The sequence below is a fragment of the Musca domestica genome, unplaced genomic scaffold (genome assembly GCF_030504385.1).
Source record: "Musca domestica strain aabys unplaced genomic scaffold, Musca_domestica.polishedcontigs.V.1.1 3, whole genome shotgun sequence".
Lineage (NCBI taxonomy): Eukaryota > Metazoa > Arthropoda > Insecta > Diptera > Muscidae > Musca > Musca domestica.
The window spans coordinates 15,008,637-15,036,374 of NW_026712299.1; the positions used below are offsets into that span (position 1 = coordinate 15,008,637).

Sequence of the window (27,738 nt, forward strand, 5' to 3'; positions counted from 1 at the left end):
TAGAATGGTGGTGTGTTTAAAAAGTTTCCAATTGACAAACCCTCCAACTGGGTATCAAACAAAATATCTGTCACCACCCACAGTCATACAGTGCGGAATGTGATTTTTGATAAAAGAAAAAAATAAAAACAAAAAAAGTACATATGTTTATAGATAAAAGAAATTACCTTCATGTATAGATAGTTCATTGCGTCCGACGCGTTGGCTATCTTCTTCGTTGACTTTGTTAACAATTCGTATTCTTACTAATTTACCATTTCGAACAACAACAGCAACAAAAACGGCAAACTCAGAGATATGAGTAAAATATAAATTTTGAAAACAATTAAGTGCATTCGTTGAATATTAAAATACAAATTCGAAAAAAAAATATGAAATCATAAATAATAATAAATTGACGACAACAAAATCGGTTACCTGCGTTAACAATAACAATTGAGTGCAAAGCAAATTAAAAGCAATTAGTGAAGTTCAAGACAAGCTACTGAAGGGGTTATTCGAAAACAATTAATTAAATTAAATTAATAAACTATTAGAAGAAGAAACGAAAAAAGAATTGAAAAAAAAAACAACAATGCCTTGCTGTACCAAAAAGAAAACCTTTGATCGTTTACCCAGTGATGATGACTTTTATGGGAAAGCCGATTCCGATCCCGAGGAGGTAAGTGGAAATTGAAAAGCCGCATTGTTTTTATTGATTGGGCACACGAATGAGGTGGAATTCTGAAATAGGAGGTTTGTAAAAACTAAGCATTTGGGTAATAAAATGTGTAACAAATATAGGACAGTTTTTAATGCTAAGACCTGAAGTTTTATTCAAAAACTCACGCAAATAACGGGTGTATCTGACTTCATAATTATTTGAAAAAATTGTTATTCAAAAATTCAGAATTAGTGATGGGAGATCAATTTTAGCGCCTGAGAGTTTGCCAAATGCTTACTGAAAAAATGTTGTAAAGGCCAGTATACACATAATGTTAGAGTCATATGTAAATCTACTTTTTCCACATTCATGTTAAACATTTTTTATAACATACTTTAAGGCGTGTCGCACAATTTGTTATTACGAATGAGCTGAATCTAGAATCTTAAAATTTTGTTTTAGGGTCACGCTTGGTCCGAATGTGACAGATAAGGCTAGGTTTTTTTGATACACATACTAGAACGGTACGAAAAGTACACTTTGTATTTGACGAATCAGTAAAACTAGAACTCGTAAATTTGGAAAGGGGGTCATTAATGGAAAAAACGTACTATATTTGGTAAATTTTTTTCTACATTCATGTTAAGCATTTTTATAACATACTTTAAGGCGCTTCATACAATTTGTTATAATGGAAAGGCTGAATCTAGAATCTTGAAATTTTGGTTGAGGGACACTTTTGGTCTGAAGGGGTCAGAAAAGACTGGGTTTTTGAAAATACGTACTAGTACTGTGCGAGTAGTAATAAAAGGTACTAAATATGGTATCGTTTGTATTTGACGAATCAGTAGCGATAGAACTCTTAAATTTTAAATGAGGGTCACTGATAGAGTTTACGATGAATGCGGCTTATTTTTTGGGAACTTTTACTATAAGTATACGAGAAGTACTAAAACGTACTATATTTGGCACAATTTTTCTGCATTCATGCTGAACATTTTTAATATACTTTAAGGCGCTTCACACAATTCGATATTACGAAAAAGCTGAATCTAGCATCTTGAAAGTTAGGGTGAGAGTCACTTTTGGTCCAAAGGGGTCAGAGGCTGTTTTGTTTTTGGATATACATACTAAATCTGTATTAAAACTACTAAAAGGTATTTGTATTTGACGAACCAGTAGAGCTAGAATTTTAAATTTGGAATGAGGGTCATTGATGGAGTGTAGCATGAATGTTGGGGGTTTTTTTTTTGGAAATTTGCACTATACGTATACGAAATGTACCAAAAACGTACTATATTCGGTACCGTTTTGCATCGTGTGAACGATTAGAGGTAATAATAACTTGAAATTTAGAATGGAAATCAAGGTTGAGGGGTAGGGTCGATGTAAGGAGGTAGTTTAGGAAGTGTGTGACATAGTTATGTAGGTAATTTTGGAAGTTCGTACTTATGTGTACTAAATGGTATTAAATTTGATACAATTTAAATTTTGGGGGAACCAATAGGACTGGAATCCTGAAATTTGAAAATAATATTTCTATTGGACGGTATGATTTAGGCAGTTATGAAATTTTGTACATAATTGTATTAAATAGTACTACATTTGGTACAATTTCGATTTCCGTGAACCAATAGAGCTGGTACCCTGAAATCTGAAATTAACATTACTGGTGGAGGGTAGGATTGGCATATTGAGGTGGTTTTCGAAATTTGTACATATTTTCACGAAAAGTACTAAATTTGGTACAATTTCGATTTGAGTGAACCGATAGAGCTGTAATTCTTAAATTCAGAAATAAGGCTGCTATTGCATTCTAGGACTGAGGCGTGTAGCTAGTTTTGCAAATTCGTACTTATGTGTACTAATTGGTGCTAAATTTGGTACACTTGAAATTTTGAAAATTTGAGACCAATAGGGTTAGAATATTGAGATTTGCAAATAAGATATCTATTGGACTGTAGAAGTAGGCAGTTATGAAACTTTGTACTTAAGTGTACTAAATGGTACTATTTGGATTTTGATGAACCAATAGAGCTGGTATCCTAAAATTTGTGAAAAGGATTACTGTCGATGTGTAGGATCGGGATATGTACGTAGTTATGGAAATTTGTACTTATATGCACTCAAATGTACTAAATAAAGTACAATTTGTATTTGGGTGAACCAACAGGGGTGAAATTCTTAAATTTGGAATTGTGATTACTGTGGGTGTGTAGGATTGGGGTATGTAGAAAGCTTTCGAACTTCGTACTTATGTGTACAAAATGGTACTAAATTTGGTACAAATTGGAATTGTGATGGACCGATGAAGCTAGAATTCGGAAATTTAAAATGAGGGTCAATGCTGGAGTGCAGGTTAGATGCCACAAAGGGTAATTGGAAATTCGATGTTGAAATGAGTTTTGGCCAGAAAAATTGGTTGTGGGTTCATTCTGCAATGGTTTTATTGATATTCAGGTAATAAGTAACGTTTATATTTTCCTTTATCCTTTTTCATTTTTTTTCGTGAGAGACCAAATTCTCTCAGCAGAAATTACGTAGTACTTTTGTCTGCAACCGTTCTTGTATAATAATAATTGAGGTTGGGCCTTATGTTTACCAAACACTTTGTCACATACATACATATATGTGTGATATGAAAATTTGATAACAATGTTTTAGTGCAAACCTCGGCATTAATAATTTTCATTAATCGATTGGCCACGATAAGAGTTTCTCATTAATTTACTCCAGATGACACATTTTATCGCCCTGATTAGTAGTACTACAAATATGAGTTATAAATAAATTAATTTGAGTCATTTCTATACTACCGAAAATATCATATTCACAATAGAGAACCTCTGGGAGGTATTCCACATGAATAATATCTTTTGGTTTTCTTTGTGTAGATTGTGGGTTTTTAAAAAATTGTAATCATAGTATGGGTATACTAGGTATACAGGGGGAAATGAAAAAACTGCGTTCGTGATGGAATTCAAGCGTGATAGTGTGATTTCTTTATATTTGCCTGTAACACCACAAGTTGCTATAGTTAGATCACTCCAGCATTTAAATGTGAGTAAATCTTTTATGTCTCGTATCATCGCTCGTTACCGTGATACTGGTGGCGTAGCCTGACGTCAAGGAAGTGGACGGAAAAACCAGCAACATCAGCAGAAATGGTTCGAAAAGTAAAGAAGCGACTTGATCGAAATCCGCTTCGCAGTGGCCGCAAATGGCTCGTAAGCTGAACATATCGCAATATTCCATTCGGCAAATATTAAAAAATGAGCTCGGGGTAAAGCCATTGAAATTCCAAAAAGAACAGAACAGAAATAAAATAGACTCAAAAGAGCTAAAGAGCTGCTTCGATAGACCGAAAGTGGTAAACTGCCGAATTTGGTTTTCTCCGATGAGAAAACATTCGTTGTCCAGCAGTTTGTAAACAAACAAAATGATCGTGTTTACTTGTCAAAGAGATCAGGTGAAAATGTGCACCTTCGGTTGGCCTCCAGAACTCAAGCGCCGGACATGGTGATGGTGTGGGCCGCCATAGCAGCCGATGGTCGCTCTCCGCTTGTATTAATCGACCGTGGCATCAGAATAAATGCCGAATATTATTGCGAAAATATTCTGGAGGGTGTATTAAAGCCTTGGACACGCAAACATTTTGGCCGCAGACCAAACTCAGCACGCGCCACCCAAGAATGTGTACAAAATGAGGTTCCTCGCTTAATTTCCAGCGCACAATGGCCACCAAAATCTCCGGATACCAATGCGTTGGACTATTGTGTCTGAAGTATTTTGGAAAGCAAGGTTGGCACTAAAAAATGCCAAAGTGCTGATCATCTCAAGCAAGCGTTTCGCCGGGAATGGGCCAAAATACCGCAGAATGGACCAAAATACATTCGGGCAGCGTGTGCCGGTTTCATTGGCCGTTTAAAGGCCATAATTCGTGCCAAAGTTGACCAATTCGAAAAAATCTAAACTTATTCTAAAATTTTATGCTATTTCCAACATTTTTTGCTTTCATATAATAAAATTTAAAAAAAAATGTAAAATTTATGGCTTTTGACTTTATTGCAGTTTTTTTATCTCATCCTGTGTAGTACTATTTAGTATTTTTCAAGCCCTTGTAGTACACATTTCCAAGACACCCTCTTTATGACCAACAAGAACCTCAATTAAAAATTTAATAATTTCAGCTTCATCCGTTCACCCTAAACTCAACTATTCCAAATTTAGTACAGTTCGCAAATTTAGTACACATTTAACCTAACTTAGTTTCCAAAATTGATTCTCACACTAAAACTCAAGTTTTTAGCTCTATCCGTTCACATAATTTTTGTCCGATAAAAACTATTAAATTTTTAGAACTTTTCGTCCGATTTTTTTAAAAACCCAGCCTTATCGCACGCTTACGCATCAAGACTGATCCACGTGCTTCAGCTTCACACGTTTCGATAACCTCTTGAAGTTTTAATTGCATAAAATACATATTCTATATATTCTAAAGGCTAAACATTGTTTCTGGAATGAAGAAAACCTCTGTGAAAACTTTTTTGGATGGAAACCCGATAATTTATTATAGGTGATTTTATATAGGGTGTATTTTATTTATAAAGGGGGTTTTTGGACGATTTGTTTTATCTCTTAAAAAATCTTTATTTTGATAAATAGTTGGATATGTTACAAACGAAATTAGAAAATTAATTTATTATTCACTTTATGGTGGCGGGCACAAACATGTTACAAAAACCCCTACATATCTGGTCTAGCAGGGTCTAGAGGCCCCTATGCATAACGATAAATTTCCGTCAGGAAGTTTAACCATCAATATATCCAATATATCTATGTACAAAGCACCCAAAAATAATATGGATATTTAATTAACATCCTGGTTTTGGTTATAAACAAGTAAAAAAACTATAACTTCGGCCGGGCCGAACTTTGAATACCCTTCACCATTTGGAACGAATTTCGAAACTTTCAAAAAATAAAATCCTTAAAAAATTCTGCTAAGATTTTAGCTAAGATATAGCCGTTATATTGGGGTCTATACGACGTGGCCCTACATAGGCATTGTTTGTCATAAGCCATTACCATATTCAAATTCGAAACTTGAAATAAACGGTGAATAATGTAGCTATAATCATCAAAATATCGTATATAGGGAGGAGGCTGTGCGAAGACCTGGACCTGCATAGACAAGTTTCTGTCACAGGCCGTAGCATCCATTACGAACTTCAAATACGACATCTCAAACAATTTCGGTGGGTATTGTACCTAAAATCGTCTAAATACCGAATAAAGGGAGGTACTGATTATGGGGTCTATATGAAGACCTTGACCTGTATAGACAATTTTCTGTCACAGACTGTAGTTCCCATAACGAACTCCAAATACGTAATTTGAAAGAATTCTGGTGAATAATGACGCTAAAATCGTCAAAATACCGAATATTGGGAGGTACCGTTATATGGTGGCTATACGAAGACGTGGACCTGCACAAACAATTTTCTGACATAGGCTGTAGCATCCATTACGAACTTCAAATAACAAATTTGAAACAATTCCGGTGAATAATGTCGCTAAAATCAACAAAGTGCCGAATATCGGGAGGTACCATTATATGGGGGCTATACGAAGACGTAAACCTGCACAGACAATTTTCTGTTTTATGCTGTAGTATCTATTAAGAACTTCAAATATCAAATTCGAAACAATTCCGGTGAATAATGTCGCTAAAATCATCAAAATATCGAATATCGGAAGGTATTGTTATATGGAGGCTATACGAAGACGTGGACCGGCACAGACAATTTTCTGTCATAGGCTGTAGCATCCATTACGAATATCAAATTCCAAATTTGAAAGAATTCCGGTGAATAATATCGCTAAAATCAACAAAGTGCCGTATATCGGGAGGTACCGTTATATGGGGGCTATACGAAGACGTGGACCGGCACAGACAATTTTCTGTCATAGGCTGTAGCATCCATTACGAACATCAAATACCAAATTTGAAAGAATTCCGGTGAATAATGTCGCTAAAATCATCAAAATACCGAATATCGGGAGGTACCGTTATATGGGGGCTTTATCAAAACGTGGACCTACATGGCCCATTTTCAACACCTGAAAAGTCCTGAAGACATAACATACATTTGAGTAAAATTGTATCAATCTACTTCAATTCGTTCGGAAGTTAGAGTGATTTCCACAGACGGACGGACATCGCTAAATCGACATAGAATTTTATGCTCATCAAGAATATATATACTTTGTGGGGTCTAAAATGTATATTTCGAGCTGTTACAAAAGGACTGACAAACTTAATATACCCACCATACTATGGTGGAGGGTATAAAAATCATTCTACCAACGCTAAATCTGGCAACTATATGCACCTAAAAGAGAATTTCTATCTATCACAAACAACAGACATACCTAGCGAATGAGCGACCCAATAAAAACAAATACAAAAACAAAACGCTCGTCAGCATGTGTGTCAATAAATTTCAGCCGGCTAAAGCATTGGAAAAATCAAAGAGCCGAAGCATTTCATTGAAAGCGTGTTAGAAGCTATTTTAGTTAGACGCACAAAGTCAAATGGATAAAATGTTTGTCGGTAGAATATTGTCGTTTGGCCTATCTATAAATTAAAATTTAAATAAGCGAAGAAATTTCGGAGAGAATATTCATCGTAAATAATACAAGAGCAATAACTACTAAAAAAATATTTCGGGAATAGCTTTGAACAAGAGTGATGTAAACAATTTTAATGTTGGTGAAATAAAAACACACACGGAGTTTACAATCAGAATGTCATCATCCATGTGAAAATTGATATTTGGCAAAAAAAAAAAAAAAAACGAATGGCAAGAGTGAAAAATCCAAAACAATTTTATTGTGTTAACATTGATTTGTTCTCGGTCAATGTAACCGAATGAAAAACCAGCTGTTTAAAAATTTACTCTCACTCTCATTTCTCTAACGTAAAAATTTCGAGAGTCTTCTGATTTTGAAAACAAAACAGAAACTGACAGATGCAAGCAGACACAGCAATACAGCAATGGCAAGCTGGAGAAATGACAAGAGATTAAGATATGCAATATGCTCTCATCTGTTTAACTTAAGCTAAGAAAATTACTCGTTTTGTAACACAGTATCTGGACAAAATATCATGACACTTACTTTGGATTTTTTTTAAATTGAAGAATTTAAATATGCGATTCCGTTTCTAACATACGTGATACTTTGCAGATATACTTTCGAGCAGTATCTGATGCCCGGTATCAAAGATCATTGATGTGGAGTGCTTATTACTTGAGGGGCTTTAACAGCAAATCGGATGAGACACATATATGGGAGCCATAGCTATATCTGAACCGATTTTCACCAAAATTTGATTTTTTTGCTTTTAGGCTGAATTCCCACGGAAAATTCCAAAATTCAGTTCATTTGAGCTGATATTAGCCATTTGATGCACAAAAAAATCGGATAAAAACACCTATTTCTGAGCTGTATCTGATATCTTCTACCAAAGATTATTGTTGTGGAATGCATATTACGCATATGAGGGATGAAACATAAATGGGAGTTATAGCTTTATCTGAACCGGTTTTCTCCAAATTTGAAGTACTTGTTTCCAGGCTGGATTCAGTCGGATGTGCTGAAACACATCCTATTTGGACGAATATTAAATATTTGGCGCACAATAAAATTGAAATGGGAGCTATATCAAAATCTGATCCGATCTCGATAAAATTTAACAAAGACATTTTTGAGCTCCATGAATTATATGGTAACAAATATCATTCTTGTGGAGGACATATTACGCATGTGAGGGACCCAAAACCCTAAATCGAATGAAACATATATATGGCAGCTATAACTATATCTGAATCGATTTTGATCAAATTTAATGTTCTTACTTCTAGACTGAATCCGGTCGGATGTGCCAAAAAGCAGGCAGGACTGATATTGGTCATTTGGTTCACAATTAACCCGAAATAAGTTAAAGATATATATGGAAGCTATATCTAAATTTTGACCGATTATTTCTGATTTTAATAGGGTTCGTCCTTGTGCCAAACAAATATTGTTTGGAAAATTTTATCTTAATCGGATAATAAATGCGACCTGCATTTTGATCAAAAAAAAAAAAAAAAAATACATGGATGAGCGGACGGACGGACTAACATCCATAAATCGACTCAGAAAGTGATTCTATGAAGTCAATCCGGAATCGAAACTAGACCTTTCATTTAATATTTCTTTCACCACATATTTTTTGTGAGGAGTTAAAATACCTTTTGAGAACCCGGGCAGACATCACTCACATCTTCGTCAATTCTTGCTCAGTACGAATTGAGACGGCTGCACCATCCTGAACGTAAATGCGCCAGCGTTACTTTGGTTTGCCTAGGCAGCAGACGTTCTTCAGCTGTAATTGCTGATAGCATCTGCGACTGCATCGATATGAATGCCACTCAGATCTGCCTGATAGGCTTCTTAATCTAGAGGTTCTCTCTTATATCTTTGGACCTCCCTCTCTAGATCATGTATGTTCTTCCTGATACGTCTGGGTGGGGGAATTATATTCACCATATGAAGGTTGGGATGACTCCCACGATAAAACTCAAATAGATACCGAAATGGAAGCATATGCTTATGCTGATGAAAGGGACTTTCAAAAGGACTTTCGCCTCCTCATGTAGATGATGCACTGTTTTCATGAGTAGGCATTGTTTCATGAGTATCGCAGTTCTCAGGACAGCATTCTGGGTAGCGCACTGGAGCCACATAGCGGACCACAAACCGACCTATCGCGTTATAAGAGGTCAACAAGAGTTTCTGGTCCGCACCCCAAGTGCTGAGCATCTTGTCCTTACTTTTTTAATCTTGACAAAGACAGCTTTGACTTGCGCTGATGACTTGAACATGCTGTCGAATGTAACCTCTAGAATGTTGGGGTAGTTCGTGGTCCGTATTAAATTTCGGTCGGTATGTCGTAATTAAATTTCCCTAGACCAGCACATTCAGCTGTGTTCTCATTTCCGCAAACCATGTGGTAAAGAGTGTGTCCCTTGATTTCGTGGCGGGTATTATTATATTCCTCGCGTGGTATTATGCGGCAAGTTCCGCGAGAAAGTGTTCAACCATTCACATATGTCAACAACCATTGGGCCCGATGCATACGATCATACAATCATCCGCATACGCTACGATCACTATGCCAGCTGAAGTTCCTTGAGGAACTCCCTATTTCGGGAAATTGGGACCAAAACATTCAAACACACAAAAAATTAAGAGGTACGGCTATATATGGACCGATATAAAGAATTTTCAACACCTAATAATAGGAAGAAAAAAAAATGGGTGAATATTTCAAAGCACCATCTTTAATAAAATGTGCTCTTTCATGATCACATAAATATATATTCTTAATGATGAACATAAATATATATTCTTAAAAGGGCCTCCAAAAAAGCTTTTGCAAACGGAATGGCTAATTTAAGGTACCCTCTTCTTTATGGAGGAAGGATACAAAAAGAAATAACAAACCTAATATAAGGAAACTAAATACAAACATAATTTCCCCATTCCTTATCAACAAATGCCTAAAAGTATGCTTCATATTACTTTCGAACAGATACTGTGTGTTTTTAGTTCACAATTTTAATGAGAGTGGTCAGTATCTTTGAAAGATAACAGCAAAAAAACTACTCAACAACAACAACAAAACTAACCACGGATAACGAAAAGAGAATGTCGGCTGATAATTTGTGAATTGAAGTGTAGAAAAAAAAACAGAAGAAAAAGACGATAACAAACTCGTTGATAAAACGTCACACATAAGGAAAGTAAACAAAAATAAAACGTAATAACTGAAAGTGTGGCCGTCAACCGCACATACGTTCTCTTCACCGTTTTATCTACGTCCCAAACTTCCCCGCCACCTCACCATTCAACCACTATGGCTGCTTTAATCTACTGCCTGTGCAGTGCACTAAACGATCTGTACGTCTTTACACATGCCTTCCAGCGTTGTAATTGCGACTACCAGCGAACCCTAAAGTATCTGAGATACAGAAAGCGGCTACTGCTGTACCATCAGTATTTGCGTGATTTCCATTTGGACTACTACTACCGTGATTATCGGGCGGCCAATAACAACGGGATAAGTGAAAAACAAATTGCCAAAGAGGCGACGACAACGGCGAGTGATACGCCAACAACAATAAAATACAAAAGTGCCAATTTTGTGACAAGTCAGCTAGCAGAAGACAAAGGCGGAGAACAACAGCCACTGGACGAAGTTGACCAGATTAGTTTAAGTGCCACAGCCACCACAACACCAAGAGGACGAAGAATAATACAAAAAATGCAACGAGCCGGAATTGATTTTGCTGCCATAGAGGCATCATCGGAAGTTTTTGAGGTTATCGATTCGTTTGGCATCAAATCTTCCCAGGGAGCAGCCAGCAGTGCTACCGAGGATTTTCTGCTGGGAGAACGTATGAATGCCGATTTTCGTGAGAATTATTTCGAGCCGGAGGACATTGAAATCATTGATGGTTTCGAGGATGATGTAAGCATGAATATTTTATGTTTTGTTTACAAAAAGTAATTCCCTTAAGATTCAGCTTTGAAATTGGGAGCCAGACAGGCATCATTCTTTGTTCCCACTTAATCGATACTCGGCAAGTTTGTTGTTGCTGTTTTTGTTTTTATGTCATTGCATTAATTGGTGGTGGTTTTGTCAGAGAGATTCATATAAAATGTTGGAGTGTCTACGCTTGTGTGTCCCTTATTTTTTATTTCTTTTTCCCTCTGTTTTTATTATTCTTTGGTATGTTTTTATCGCATTCATTATAAGGTTGTTGCTGCTATTTTTGCACAAATCTCTCCTCATATGACTTGTATAATATATGTTTTTGACATTTTCCTTTCCCATCCACTTTCGTTGTGGTACTAAATTTAGTAGAACTTTAGTATTCGGCAGAGATGACATGAACAACAGCTGATGTGATGCTAATCGTACAGCTGTTGGGAATTCAAAAATTCTGCTGTTGTTAAAGCTCTCAATGAAAGTGAATAACATTGCACTGTTAACATTGACAAAATAACAGATGTTTACAGTGATGCCAACTAGACTATAGGCATAGACTAATGAATATACAGACAACGGATTGTTCTCACTGATTATCATCGACATAAATTGGATCAGCAGATGTCGCCATAGTCGCTTCAGGGGTATGAGTGAAAATATTGAAGTCACTCAAATCTTAAATGTTAAAAATATAAACAACTGTAGGAAATTCGACAGTTAAGAACTATTAATTTCAACGTTTTTCAAGAATTTCACTTTTCCGTATTTTGATATCATTATATAATTGAGTGACTTCAATATTTTGACTCATATCCCTGAAACGATATACAGGATGAGATAAAAAAAAAAAAACTGCAACAAAGTCAAACGCCATAATTTTTACATTTTTTTTTAATTTTATTGAATGATAGCAAAAAATGTCGGAAATGAATGAAACCTTCACACGCTGGCCGAATGTTGCTCTGCAGTATTTCCGCAATTCCGGCGAAGCGATTGCTTGAGGTGATCGACAATTTTGTCTTTTTTTGGTGCCAACCTTGCTTTCCAAAATACTACAGACACAATAGTCCAACGGATTGGTATCCGGGGATTTTTGTGGCCATTATATGCTGGAAATGAAGCGAGGAACCTCATTTTGTAACCATTCTTGGGTGGCGCGTGCTGAGTGTGATGGTGCTGAGTCCTTTTGGAATGTCTAAGGTCTGCGGCCAAAATGTTTGCGTACCCAAGGCTTTAATACACCCTTCGGAATATTTCGAGATGATATTCGGCATTCATTCCGATGCCACGGTCGATTAATACGAGCGGAGAGCGATCATTGGCTTTTATGGCGGCGCACACCATCACCGTGGCCGGGGCTTGATTTCTGGTGGCCAACCGAAGGTGCACCTTTTCAGCTGGCCTCTTTGGCAAGTAAGCACGATCATTTTGTTTGTTTACAAACTGCTGAACAATGAATGTTTTCTCATCGGAGAAAACCAAATTCGGCAGTTCACCACTTTCGGCTAAGCGAAGCAATTCTTTAGCTCTTTTGCGTCTTTTTGAAATTTCAATGGCTTCACCCCGATCTCATTTTTCAATATTTGTCGAATGGAATATTGTGATATGTTTAGCTCACGAGCCATTTTCCGGCCACTGCGACGCGGGTTTCGATCAAGCCAACAAAATTTGAAGCACTTGCTCTTAGACTGAATTCCGTCGAAAGTACCAAAATGCAGTCCATTTGTGTCGATATTAACCATTCGGTGCACAATGAACCTTAAATATGCGAAAGATATATATGGGAGCTATATCTGATCAGGTCTCGATAAGATTTGACAGAGATATGTTTGTGCTCTTTAAGGAGTGCATATTTCGCATGTGAGGGACATAAATCGGATGAAACATATACATGGGAACTATAGCTGTATTTGAACCAAATTTGATATATTTGCTTCTAGACTGAATTCGGTCGGATGTGCCAAAATTCAGGTCAATTAGATTAATATTGGCCATTTGGTACACAATTAACCCGAAATCGGTATAAGAGAGTTATATCTAAATTTGAACAGATTCCCACCAATTTCAACAGGGTTCGTCCTTTGGCCAAACAAATCTTGCTTAGAGAATTTCATCTCAATCGAATAATAAATGCGACCTGCATTCTGTTCACAAAAATACATGGACAGACGGACGGATAAATCGAATCAGAAAATGGTTATATGAAGATCTTCAGAAGTAACAATGGATCTTTCGCGCTTCCTTTCCATGTTACAAACAAATGCACAAAAACATAATACCCTTACCATCATGTGGTGTAGGGTATAATGAGCTAGAGAATTTCACTACTGGTCTAGGGCAATATTTGCTACTAACATTCGAACATTTAAATAAATAATGGCAACTCTGTTATGAAATTGTGGTTTATGCTTTCAAAAGCTCTCTATTAGAATAACAAAGTGTGGTGCTATGTTGCTAACATTTAGGTAGCCAACATTCGAATCAATGTGTATTAATGTTAATCTGTCAAAACTAGAGCGGCCATAACCTACATTACTGTGAAAAAAAAACATCAAAGTAACAGTGTCCCCAAAAAGAATTTTTCGTCTACAATATTACCATGTGTAGAGTAGGTCAGTGGATTAGTTTAATTGGAAATTGTTTTTGAAAGCCGTTAGGTCACGAATTGCCTACAAATAAAATTAAGTGGTTTATTGGAAATAAATAGACAATTACTAAAGACTAATTCTATGACGTGTTTAGCATGGGAACATAGAAATTGGATAATGATTTGTTATACCCTACAACACTATGTGTTGGGGGTATTATAAGTTTGATTGGGCCAAAAATTATGTAACACCACGAAATATTGGTTTCCCACATAGGAAAGTATATATGGATCATCCTAGCTCGCCGAGCTGAGTCGATCTAGCTATGTATGTCCGTCCGTCCGTCTGTCCGTCTGTCCATGTTAATTTGTAATCACTCTACAGGTCGCAATTATGGCCCGATCTTCATGAAATTTGGAATGGAGGTCGGGGTTGGGCCAGAATAGAACCCTATTTCTTTTTGAGATGATCGCCAAATGTTTAGGGGTTGAAATGGACCAAATACTGAAAGAATGTCGGATTTTGCAGTAGCTATACAGGTCGCAATTATAGACCAATCTACGTGGAATTTCGCATGTAGCTAGAGTTTAGGACGGGGAAGAAGCCTACCAATTTGGGTGGTCATCGGATAATATTTAGCGGGTAAAATAGGCCATATATTTTGTGTTGAAAAAATTCAAAATTTTTCATTAAACCGCGAATATTTAAAAACCCGGCGAAATCACAAAGCCATGACAAGGTTACTTCTGACCTTTACATTGATGTTAACATCCCACAAATCGGATATATAGCAAAATATGTGCGATATATATGTTTATCAAAGAAGATATGCTTGAAAGATCTCTTATATGTCGAGAACGGCTGAACTAATTTCGACAGTTCTCATTAATTCAGAATGGCCTCTTGGCAGGAAACATAAAACGTCTAAAAAAATCGCATAAAAATACCTCTCTAAAGATGAAAATATTGATTTTGTAAAATTTTCTCATATTTTTTCAATTTTGTCATATTTTTGGCATATTTTCATTTTGAATTAAACATTTGGTAATATTTCTACAGCTAACAAAACTAAGTAGTTAGGATATCAGGATATTATATACAGATCGCATTTATGGCCCGATCCTTACGAAATTTTGCGTGGGGATAAGATGAGGGTCAGAATAGAAGCCTACTCTTTTTGGAGATGATCGTCATATATTTAGGGGTTGAAATGGACCAAAAACTGCAAAATTGTCAGCAGGTCGTAATTATCGCCCGGTCCTCACGCACATTTGAATGGGGGTTACCGGACATTGCAAAAGCCAAGCAGTTTTGGATGGCCATCCAAAAATATTCAATGTGTGAAGGAGTTTGCCAACTTTTGTAGACAAAATACGAAAATGTCCAATCCAGTGACTTTTTGGAGAATTCACAAATACAGGAAAGACGCACTTCTGACTATTTCGTTAACGCTGATTTCGTTGAAGAATATAGTCAAATGTCTGTATCTCATATAGATGCGATTCAGTCAAAAACCAATAATAAATGTTAATCTTTTGCCTCTTCTGAGAGATTATAGATCTTTGGGAAATATTGGTTCCAGATCTAAGAAGACCACTTAAGTGCAACATCTACCAATAAATTGGAAATGAGCAAATTAGTTTAAGTTGCTATTATTCGAAAATTAGAGAACGAAACCTTATGGTTTTCTTTTATAATTTGTCACAATATCTTGTGGAATTCTTTCGAGTATCGCGCCTATATAAACTGTATCGTTTATTATAGTGTTGTAGGGTATTCAACGGTCGGCCCCGCTCGACTGTAGCCTTTGCTTACTTGTTTTTCTTTTGCAGTTGTTACTAAGAGCTTTTTACAAATACAAAATTTATTGTCTTTTAATATTATTGAATCTGTTTTCATAATTCGCCTTCTCAACAACCTTTTAAGCACTTAACGTCTGTACACTATATATAACTTCATAAAAACCAAATCCTGAGTTCGGCAACAAAATTCTAACAACCTCATGGACTAATTCCCGATTTTTGGAAGGTTGTAACCCATTTAATTTAACGGCTAGATTACTAAACTTGACTGTTTTCATAAACAGAAATACTAAAAAAAACGGAGTTAAATGTCTTTAACTCTTAAAAAATAAAAGACTCAAGATTCTTTTTTTTTTTCATTTTCGCCAATATCTACATTTACATTTTTTTACATTCTGATATTATACTTCTTTATTTTCTTTCATAATTCCAAACCATTTTTTTATTCCCTACACCACGTAGCGGTAAGGGTATTATATATTTGTGAATTCATTTGTAACATGAAGAAGAAAGCGAGATAGACTCATAGTTACTTTTGAGGATCTTCATAGAATCACTTTCAGAGTCGATTTATGCATGACAGTCCGTCCGTCCGCTGCGTGTCCATGTATTCTTGTAAACAAAATGCAGTTCGCATTTATTATCCGATTGAGATGAAATTTTCCGAACAATATTAGTTTGATCCAAGTACGAACCCTATTGAAATTGGTGAGAATCGGTTCAAATTTAGCTATAGCTTCCACATATATTTTCAACCGATCAGTCCAAATGACCTGAATTTTGGCACATCCGACTGAATTCAGTCTAGAAGCAAGTAAATCAAACATGATAAAAATCGGTTCAGATATAGCTTTAGCTCCCATATATATGTTTCATCTGGTTTGGTGGTAAAGTCCCTCACGTCCGTAATATGCACTCCACCACAATGATTTTTGATAGAGGACATCAGATACAGCTCGAGAATACCTCTGCAAACTTTTATTGAGATCGGTTCAGATTTTTTATAGCTTCGTATACATCTTCATCCATTTTACGATTGATGTTCACTGATTTCTGTGGGCTGTAATATCAGCCCAAATTGGATAGATTTCTACGTCAAATTAGTTGAAAAACGATGCAGAGTTTAATATAGTTTCCAAATTGTGACTTTTCTAAGAACTTGATAGCCTTTCAAAAAAGGTTCATAGATGGTACGATCTACTTCACATAAATTCTCCGCCGATTTTTTACCTTCCTTACTGGTGTGAGGATATATGGAAACGGTATGACAACAATGATTATTGCATAAACTGCAATAATCGGCATTTGATCGTCGAACTTTGAGAATACATAGTTGGTTTTCTGGCTTATAGGTACCACAGGGTTAAGATGGACTAGAGAATCTCTAGTGGCTGATCCGAATTGGCATGTTTGCTCAGGGCCTTCTCATATGGCCGATGTTGTACATTATCTATGTCCCGCCTGGATGGTTAGTATGATCATATGCTGATGATGTGCTTCCGCCGGCTTGTACAGCGGAATGTTTATCTGTCTGTCTTGAAAATGGGTGTAAATATTTTCTCTGTTACATTCTCTATTCCAATCTTGGGTGTCACGTTTTTATAGGAATTTCGACGGCTAATTATATGTCCTATGGCCGTCAATGCTTTTTCCATCTGTTTCAGCATCTCGTCCAAACAGATAGAACGGTTTTGGAAGTGAGAGCTTTATGTCCTGACTTCTTGTTAAGGTATGAGAGGAATAATATTTAGACAGAACGGAACTATCAAGAGGCATTAAAATAGGATCATCTATGACGATGTTTATAATTTCGGAAGTTAACGAAAATTTTCGACAAGTTAGCGACCAAAGTAAAGGAGTCGTTAAGTCCTATCTATAGCAACAGTGCTACCAAATTTTAATTTAGACTTTTCCTTTTAATTTTACCAATATTTGACGGTAACTCAAAAAATCAGCTAGAAAATCCCACTACTGGTTTCAGGACCATTGGAATTCTTAGACAGATCTGAAGTTACAGTATCGGATGACGCTCTGCATTGCAGCCTGGACACTGCCTTAGCAGGATTTTAGATGAAGGGTTGCTGTACGTCAACAGAAAGAAGTGGAGGAGACTTAGCCTCCATATCGCGGGCTCACCTTATATGCCTTAGTTTTATGATATTATAATAATTAATTAATTATGCCTATTTCCTAATTTCGTATTTTTTGGGGTATGCGTTTTAATTTTAAGTCGTCTTCATTCACGACCTAAATATTCGAGCATTTTGTATTTCTGATCATGTAGAAAATGTACGAATTTTCAAATTAATTCAAATTCCAAAAGGTTACTTTCATAAGCAGAATAAAGCAATTAGCCAAATCCTGTTTCATTTATCGTGGACCTATACAGTATCATCTACTGTATAAATCTTTGCTTTTGCCCGGAATAGAACTCCTCTAATTATCTTCTTTGCTGGTAGACAATTCGTCGTTCTACGTTATATTGCAAAATCGGCCAGCGACCTACTTAACATTATTCCTGTTTTTATTCGCAAATAATTGGACAGGCTCATTGATCACAACATGCCATCGAATACGGCCGCTTACTTGCTTCTTCGACATGTACTTCGAATGATCAAACATGTTCGCAGCTAATGTGGTAAATGGTACATCCGCTTATTCAAATTTTGGCATAGGGGTGGAGGGGGAGCATACGACACTTTTGAATAAACGGATGTACCATTTGAGGCACTGACTCGTTTAAAACATTTGCAGTAAATAATTTTCAATCATTCAGTTATATGGATCGTACTATCAATTCAAATAAAGATTTCATGCAATTTTCTAAATTTCGTATAGTTCTTAAAAAATTGCCCTTTATAAGAAAGTATATACAATATTCTGGGGAATTTTTCTATTCACAAAAACCCTGGCAATCCTGTTGACAACATTCAATAAATATTTCTTATTCATGTTAATCAATTAACATGGCAATGTAGAGTGGTGGTGGAGAGAGAGAGAGATTTCAAACCCGTGAGAGACATAGAGAGAGCGCTATTGGTGAGTCAACTAACATTGAGTTGAGCTCTAGTATTGTTTGCAATTGGGAATTCATTTCTAATAAGATTTCACATTCAGTTGCGAGTTTGATTACAACGAAATACCATAGCCTCCTCCCCAGAGTAGTTGAGTTGTCTTGATGCCGCCGTTGCTGCGTTGTCGTTTTCGCGTTGCTGTTGTTGTTATTGTTGATTGATAAAATCAGGGAATAAATACCGACCAAAAACGTCTTTTTCTAGGGCAAAGGGCGAACCACATAAATAAAATATAAAAAACCCCATGAAATAAGAAATTGTGAAAAGAAATAACAATTTGCCATAAGAAGAAGAGAACCAAACGAATGAAAAAATGTGCACCAAGTGATGAGGAAATAAAATAAAAATCTGTTTGTTTTGTTTATTATACGGCCACTTTGTGCTTAAAACAAAACGGATTATTGCTGGCAAAAAAAAAAAAGATTTTAATGAATTTTAAAGAAATTGAATAAAATAAGAAAAACTACGGTCTCTGAACCCATGTAATGACACACAATGCCACTACCGCTTTTTTGAGATAAGAGAAGGCCACCATTATCATCATCATCCATTGGTCTCCCAGCCGCCACCCAGCGCCAGTCACCAACCAAGCAACTGAAAAATCCGTAAAAAAGGAAGCAAACAAAACGTGAAAACGAAATTAGGAACGGAAGAAAATCGATTTTGTTGTATTTTAACCAAACGAGAAGGGAGGAAGTGAACGAAAAAGAAGAAAATAAAAAAAAACAAAACGGCCCAAAACTGTGATGATGTTATTTTTATGAAAAAATAATTTTCAATTTTCTATTTTAAATAAAATAATTTAACCGAAGTCCAATCTAAACATGAATCTCTAAAGAATACACCTCCAAGTTTTTTTTCGCTGCTAATTTTTTTGCTAAATAAGTAAACACAACGTTTAAATAAATTTATTAAAAACAAACAAATGCAAATTAACTGTGATTCATGCTGTCTCAGAATTGTTGTCATAAGTTTTAAATTTTTTTAATACTCTATATTTTGGAGAAGTTTGAATATTCAATACCAAATATAACAACGTGTCCATCAAAATAATTTTTAAAAAATTTTTAACAATTTTTTTCCAATGCAATCCGCCGCTAAACGATAAGCGTTTCAATAATAAATTCAATACAAAACAACAAATACAACATTTGGAGAAATAAATCGAAAACAACTTAATAGCCTTCAGATTCTGATTATACATGCAGGCAGGCGACTTGCTTGCTAACTAAAACACTTGGTGATTTACACAATACGATATTGACCGCACAAACTGTGATTGGCATAAAAAAGTAGTTAAAATTAAAAAAAAATAACACGCAGTACAAAAATAATAACAAAATACGTGTTCCAAAAATAATAATAAATTACACAAACACAGCAGAAAGGTCCTTGGAATAAAGGGTCCATCTCAACAACAAGCCACACCACCCTATTTGGCGGCATTCTTAATTTTTGTTTGCTTCGAAATACAAAACAACTTTTTCGACTTCGTCATCACAATAAGAATTATTATCCACCACCTCTCGTCCCGCTCCGTTCCATCACATCTTGTCTTTTTCGAACATTCCTCTGTTTTTTTAAAGAAAAGTCGTCCGGCAAACTTTTAACGCAACAACCAACAAAAACTTCTTCAAGTCTACTTCTTAACAATTAGTGGCGGCTGTGTTTCGAGTTTTTCTACAACGTTTACTTTTTCGGCTTTTTTCATTTTCATTTTTTTTTGAAAATTAAGCTTTTGTGTTGTTGTTGTTGCTGTTTTTTTGTACAAACATTTTTTAATACATGAGTGTTTTGAATTGCGGCGATATACTTCGTAAAGCCTTTTGCTGTTGTAAATCAAAACAAAAGGCCACTCAGAATGAGGTAAGTGTTGCGGTGAGAACACTCAAACACACACACACAGATACACACGCAAATGTAGTTCAAAGTAACAATGTATTGAATCATTGAGTCAGACGAAAATAATTCCAAAAACAATTTGAAAGGATAACTGGTTTGTTATGTCCTTTAAGATTTAGGACTTATGTAGATAGGACCTCAAAGCCATTGCAATATTTCTGTGGCAAACAAATATGGTATGCCGTTAGGTTCGGTTGTACCGAATGTTCAATTCGCCATATCAAGTTAAAGATTATCAAAAACATCAATAAGCTGAAGCGCTATTGATGTTCAAAAAATAATCCGTTAATGGTTTCACAGTAAATAACCGGTTTTTATACCGTCCATCAATATTTGGCAAGGGTAGAATATGTAGATTTTAAAATTTTGGTGATACTATAACTATTTCAATAAACAATTTAAAACTAAATTGAAAACCCATGTAGTGCCATGTTTATGTTAGAGGTTTTTTCAGGGTTTAACTACTTTAAGAAGATTTATTTGAAGTATAGGCAAAATTCATTTTTTTAATAATTACCAGAAATTCCGGTTGATAAAAATAGGGTTCAAATCAGAATAAAGGATTGGGAAATATGACTAAAATACAAGGTGAGATGAAAAAACTGCAACCAAATTCAGACTGCTGTTATTTCTAAGCAACTCGTCCGACAGCTGATACAATTATTCCAGTGACAGCTTATTATATTGTTTATAAGCGTAAAAAAGCATATTGCTGAGAATTTTCCAGAAATGGAATGATGGAATTCAAGCGTGATAGAGCGATTTCTTTATATTTGGCTGGAAACCCATAAGTGGCTATCGTTAGAGCACTCCAGCATTTAAATGTGAATAAATGGTTACAAAATGAGGTTCCTCGCTTCACTTCCAGTGCACAATGGTCACCAAAATCTGGAGTATTTTGGAAAGAAAAGTTGGCACTAAAAAATACCAAAATATCGATCACCTCAAGCAAGCGCTTTGCCGGGAATGTGTCAAAATACCGCAGAGCAACATTCAGGCGGCGTGTGACGATTTCAATGGCCTTTTGATTATTCTAAAATGTTATTTAAGACATTTTTTGCTTTCATTCAATAAAATTAATAAAATTGAATTTATTGCAGTTTTTTTATCTCACCCTGTGGTCGGAATTTTTTATATTTAAACTCAAATAAATACGATTTTTTGGAACTAAAGGTACAAATAAATTTATAATTGTTTCAAATATAATGTGAAGTATCTTTATGCAAAATTCCGTTAAGAAAATGTGATGTTTTTATACCCTCAGGCATACGGCTAGGGAGACTATATATATATTATATGAAATAACGATTTTAGACCCTAGGTCTCTTTGAACCAAATCCGTTTCAGGACATTTGGAGTCGATCTAGCGATGTCCGTCCGTCTGTCTGTCTGGCTGGTGCGCACGAAAACTCTCGTAGGGACTATCCGAATTGATCCAAACTTTGTACATTGTAATATTTTTGTCAAACTTAGATCGAGTTCGGAGATGGGCAATATCGGTCCATTGCTTCTGGTACCTCTCCCAAAAAATGTCATCATTTTCAAAGTAATTTTCTGAGCAGAAAGAGAAAGGATAATCCGTTTTTGCACCCCAATAATTTTATTAACCCAAGGTCTGGTGTTAAGATGTAATACATCCGTCCACTCCTTCCGGTACCTCCCCACAAAAGGTCAACATTCTGCACATATAGATAGTCCGATTTTGCTCCATCTTTGCAAATCCTAATATTTGCCTCAGTTCTCGATCAGGTGCAAAAATGTATAATATCGGTCCACTCCATCAAGTGCTTCCGCCACAAAAGGTCAAAATTTTGAATAATTATAACTCTTATAAAATGTGATGTAAGAATCCGATTGTGTTAAAATTTTACTCATCCCAATATTTTTATAAACTTAAGATCTGGTGTTTATTTCTGGTATATTCGTCCACTCCTGCTGGTACCTCCCCACAAAAGGTTGACATTTTGAATATCCATTAAGCTCGTAAAACGCGAAATAAACATCCGATTTCATTTAGACTTGGCACATCATAATACTTCCATCAACATAGGATCTGTTATAAAAACGATAGAGATCGGACCATTCTTTCTGGTACCTCCCCTACAAAGGGTTAAAATTTTGAATATCCATGAAGGTCATAAAACGCATAGTAAGCATCAGTTTCCCTTTATATTTCACACATCCCATTATTTCTACTAACACAAGATCTGTTCATACATAGGGTTCAAGATTTTGAAAACAATACGCTCAAAGAAGGCGAAATTAAGCATCCAACTCTCCTCAAATTTCACACATACAAACATTTTTTATAATACAAGGTCTGTTGTGAAGATGATATATATCTGCGAACACCATCTGGGTCACAATTTTCAATACTTTTATCTGTCACAACTTGCGAAACAAGTCAGCGGTTCTTTACAACTTTCGCTATCTAAATATTTCTCTCAACCAGAAAATTGAGAAGAAAATGGAATTTATGATTTCCCATAAATTGGACATAAATGTTCGATTTTCTTGTAATATTGCCCATAACAACATTTAACATTTTAACATTAACATTTTCTAAAAATTATCACATATCTCATATAAAGTGAATGAAGTAACCGATATTGTCAAGCCTGGCATGTCGCAATTTTTATATCAGGTCCGATACGAAATGGACAATATTGGACCATTCCTTCGGAACCTACTCCATAGAGGGTCAACAATTTTAATAATCTAACAGAAGTCAAAATATATATATGTTCGCAAAAAATCGACTGATTATTTTTAACTTGTTTTGAATACAATATCAGCACCACAGAGGGCCATAGCCAAAAACTAAAGGTAACATTTTTTCAGAACTGTACGGCATTATTTCAAAATATAACTTTGACATCCATTTCGGAACCATCTACCAAGTAATATGTCGACAAAAACAAGTGTAAAACTCATTGATTTATCGGCCTTATGGTTTTAACGAAATTATGGTTTTCATTTGCCGGGAATTGTCCTTGTCCGCTAACAAGGGTTGTTCGTTAGTAAAACGAAACGGTCTAACTGGTAGGTCGAAAATATGGTACTGATTTACATGCTAAGCTTGGTTTAGTCATGAATTATAAATTAAATACCAGTACCAACTATGCTCTTAGTAAGCTAAAGCCATTTGGTACTACTGATGTCCTCTTAGGGTTTGATCCATTGGACTTCTTTAGACTTTCTACATTTATATCATTCCATCAAATCGGTATCACTGGAAATCTATCCAAAAGATGGACCATTTATATGGTTCAACAGTAGCATATAAAGGAGACATGTTGCAAATGTTAGGTCAGCGGTCTGTCCGGTTCCAAAATTCATTCAGTGACTTGTGAATACGATTGTAAAGAGCTACTTAATTATACATAATTTGAAGTGTCATAAAAATATTCCTATGAAACCATAGCTTTTTATCGAAATCTGTATATATTGGCAACTTAATCCGAATTTTGACTTGGGTTTCGAAAACTGTGTAAAATGCCCTATTTTATACATATTTGAAAAGTATTACTGCTTCATGCCTATATCTGCTGTCGTTACGTCATGGTCCAGTTAATAGCTACATTTCACCTCTTGAATATTGCCGAATTCTTGTTATGACAAGTACATTACGTCGCAAACTCCAACGATAGTCTATGACTGAGAGCTATTGACTGGGAGACAACAGAGCCACTTGATGATTTATTGGACAATCGACCATATAGACAGACAGGGTTATCACTCATAACAATGAATATTGCTTCTGTTTACCAACGGAGAGCATTGAGAATTTATAACCCCGTAGGGAATTCTATCTGCCATTTTCATTATCGCTAAAGTGAAAGGCAATTGTAAAACAAATATTGTATATTGAAGTAAATGTGAATTAATCAGCGGAAATTATTTGATGTAATAGAGTGGGTCGATAACTAAGTTAGGGTGATTAAAAATATGAAAGGATGAAAAGGCCTCAGTTTTTTACAATTCTGAAAATAATGCATCATTCCAACATTATTCAAAATTTCCTTGAAAATGAATCGTCACTTAGTTACTTTCGCCGCAACAGTTTTGCTCCCCAAATTGATGACTTGTAATGAAAAGGATAATTTGTAATTTCCATGACCATCATACTGATTGCTTTGGCAATTATGCAGAGGTATAAAAAAAGGACGATGGGTCAATGTCACAAATTTTGTTGGCGTAAAAAAATAGAAATCCATTTGTTGGGCCAAACATGTTGCCATGCAAACAGATACTTAGCCGTATTAATTCTTCGTTTTCTTTTTTGTTGCGAAAATTCCGTTGTAAGCCATTGCTATGGCAATGGCCACAGCAATGGCTGTAAAGAGAAAAGGCAATACAACATATCCTACATACCGGTATTTCGTCATCATCTCATTTGTCCTACATTATTCACCACCAGTCAAAACCACTCTGAGCAGTGAAAGTGAAGGAAAAACCTTCAGCCGCATAGCAGTGAAGTGAAATGAAAAGAACTAGAAATAGAGATTGTAATACAGTGAAACATGGAGACAAATGAAATAATATCTATTTTCATCTTGGAGACTAATGGAAGAGGAAGGGGGGGGGGGAGAAAGGAGAATGAAGGGATAAACATATATGGACGTGGCTATACTAAAACCATGATATTATTCTTCTAAGAATAACATTTAGCCATTTATCAAAGTATTCTTGTCCTAGATGCCCTCCTCTTGGTCACCCAACCACGCCACTGGCCATAGCCCATAATGTGACGTTTTCACACACTCTCATGCATTCTTTTTGCTATTCCCTTTTACCTAATCCATCTTCAGATGTCATGCGATTATCTTCAAACAGCCAACAAGTCCTTAAACAACAAAATTGGAATCAAGGACTTACAGGGAAACAAAAGAATGAACATCATTGACAGTCAGACTGAAGGAACGACAGACAGAACGTCAGAATGAGATTGCAGACAGAACTAATTATCAGTGTTAAGTGAAAATAAAAGAGATAATCGTTGTTGTTGTTTTTATGCATGGTTTTTGTTGAAAGCGAGTCTCGTTTTAATGTAGAGATGCATTAATCTGAGCCAGAACATTATAAGGAAATCATGAGTTGTGGAATTAATGCATGTCTTTAAGATGTGACTATAGATGTTTCCAATAGAACAATAATTAAAAAAAACAACAACAAATACACACAATTACAAAATGATTTCGATAACACTGTGCAGCAGAAAAAATAATTACAGGAAAGATTGTGAAAGTAGAGCTAACAATAGAAAACACATGTATCGGCTTTTGAATTTTTAAATCACCAAGAAACTTCAAAAGAGAGAGCAAGTTCCCCCATCTTTTAAAGTTTTTAATTGATATTCCTTGGAATCCTTGGGTTTTAGGGTTATAGTGTCTTTAGCAATGTTACGGATAACAGTACGAGAATTATTTTGGTCGGCAATGTTAAGCCTCAAGCGATGTAGGAAAGGGATATTTGGTCCTTTTTTCTAAATATGGTAAAAAACTCTCTTTAAATGGGATCGTTACTTGTCATAAAAGTCTACTTTAGACTCTGGAATACATCAAAAGTCTAAATCTTGACTAAACGGAAGGGAATTGCCAGGAGTTTATAAAAAATAAAAACACATTTTAGGGTTAAAGCCATACTTCATGTGAGTTTATATAAAATTGTTCTGCAATTCCTCATTTTAAAAGTGTGGCGTCAAAGAAGACCCGTAAGGGGAATAAAAAATTCGGGCGTGGCGACTATATGATACCCTACACTACTATGCATATTTAGTAGAGCTATCGTAACAAAATAATTTATTTGAAGTAAATCACACCACCTATCAACATTTGCCTTTAGAGCAGTTATAGTTTGGTTTCAGATGGAACTAATATATGTGAGGCATATCCAATTCTGAATCGACCTTCACTAAATTTGACGGAGACTTTTTAAACTTTTATACCAAATAACATTGCTATAGATTATAGGATATCACTTCGAGAAGGATCATATACAAAAATATAAATACAAAAATAATAATACAAACAGATCCGAGTTCCACAAAAAAGAAACGTACGTCTCGAAATTTACACCATTTAGGCTAATATTAGACATTATTTATGCTATAAACCTGAAATCGGATTAAGAATATATATCTCGACAAAATTTTGCAAAAAATCTGGAATGTGAGGGACTTTAACAGCAAATCGGATGAAACATATTTATGGAAGCTATAGCCATATCTGAACCGATTTTCTCCGAATTCGATGTACTTGCTTCTAGACTGACTATAGCCCCCATATAACGGCACCTCCTGATATTCGGTATTTTGTTGATTTCAGCGACATTATTCACCGGAATTGTTTAAAATTTGGTATTTGAAGTTCGTAATGGATACTACAGCCTCAGACAGAAAATTGTCTGTGCAGGTCCACGTTTTCGTATAGCCCCCATATAATGACACCTCCCTATATTCGTATAGACTCTAATATATATAATATTTTTAAGTTTTAACAAGATTTTTAACGGATTTTAATTTTTTTTTTGAAATTTTTTAATTCGTTCCAAATGGTGGAGGGTATTCAAAGTTTGGGCCGGCTGAACTTACAGCTGTTTTACTTGTTTATACTCAAAATACAAGAAGCTAACTTGCATGACTTGTGATTTCAACGACTTATTGAGAGGCGAGTTCGGTTAACATTTTATTTCACGTTCGGAACCGGCCACTTAGATCGTGCGATATAACGTTCTTCTCTCGACTCTTTTTGAAGGGCTATGTTAAAGCTCATATCTAAACAGACGAGCTAGCTTTACTTGACGCATTGGAGCATTTATTTGAGAAAGGTTTCATGCATTTTGTGTGATTTAAAAAAATTCCTATACCTTTCCTTTGGTATAGCTGCCGCTATATTTAGGGTATTTTGGGTGTTTTACTCATAGTTTTTAACTAAATTGGCGGTTTTTATTCCCAGTATGTAGGAAACATCCTTGCCAAATTTTGGTATAGTCCCCATATAACTGCACCTCCTAATATTCGGAATAGTTTCAAATTTGGTCATTTGAGCCAGTATGACTAACAGTATTATCATACACGTCCAGGCCACATTTTTTTAGCGGAATGTTTTTAAAATTTGTATGAGTT

The 27,738-nt window shown here is 35.5% G+C and overlaps 1 protein-coding gene across 3 annotated transcripts in view; it reads left to right on the plus strand.

Annotated features, from left to right (window-relative positions):
- The first annotated feature begins 515 nt into the window (after nucleotides 1-515).
- LOC101894555 (galectin-9) overlaps nucleotides 516-27,738 on the plus strand; it is a 37,846-nt gene continuing 10,623 nt past the window's right edge. The window contains exon 1 of one of the 3 annotated variants that reach the window (XR_009342594.1): nucleotides 516-661. Coding sequence is in view for 1 of the 3 variants with exons in the window: in XM_059124785.1 (XP_058980768.1) it covers nucleotides 10,611-11,225 (615 nt within the window). In the remaining 2 variants the exon portion in view is untranslated. Of the gene's footprint in view, nucleotides 662-10,306; nucleotides 11,226-27,738 lie in introns of those variants that run through there. The other 2 variants (XM_059124785.1, XR_009342593.1) reach the window with 2 other exon arrangements.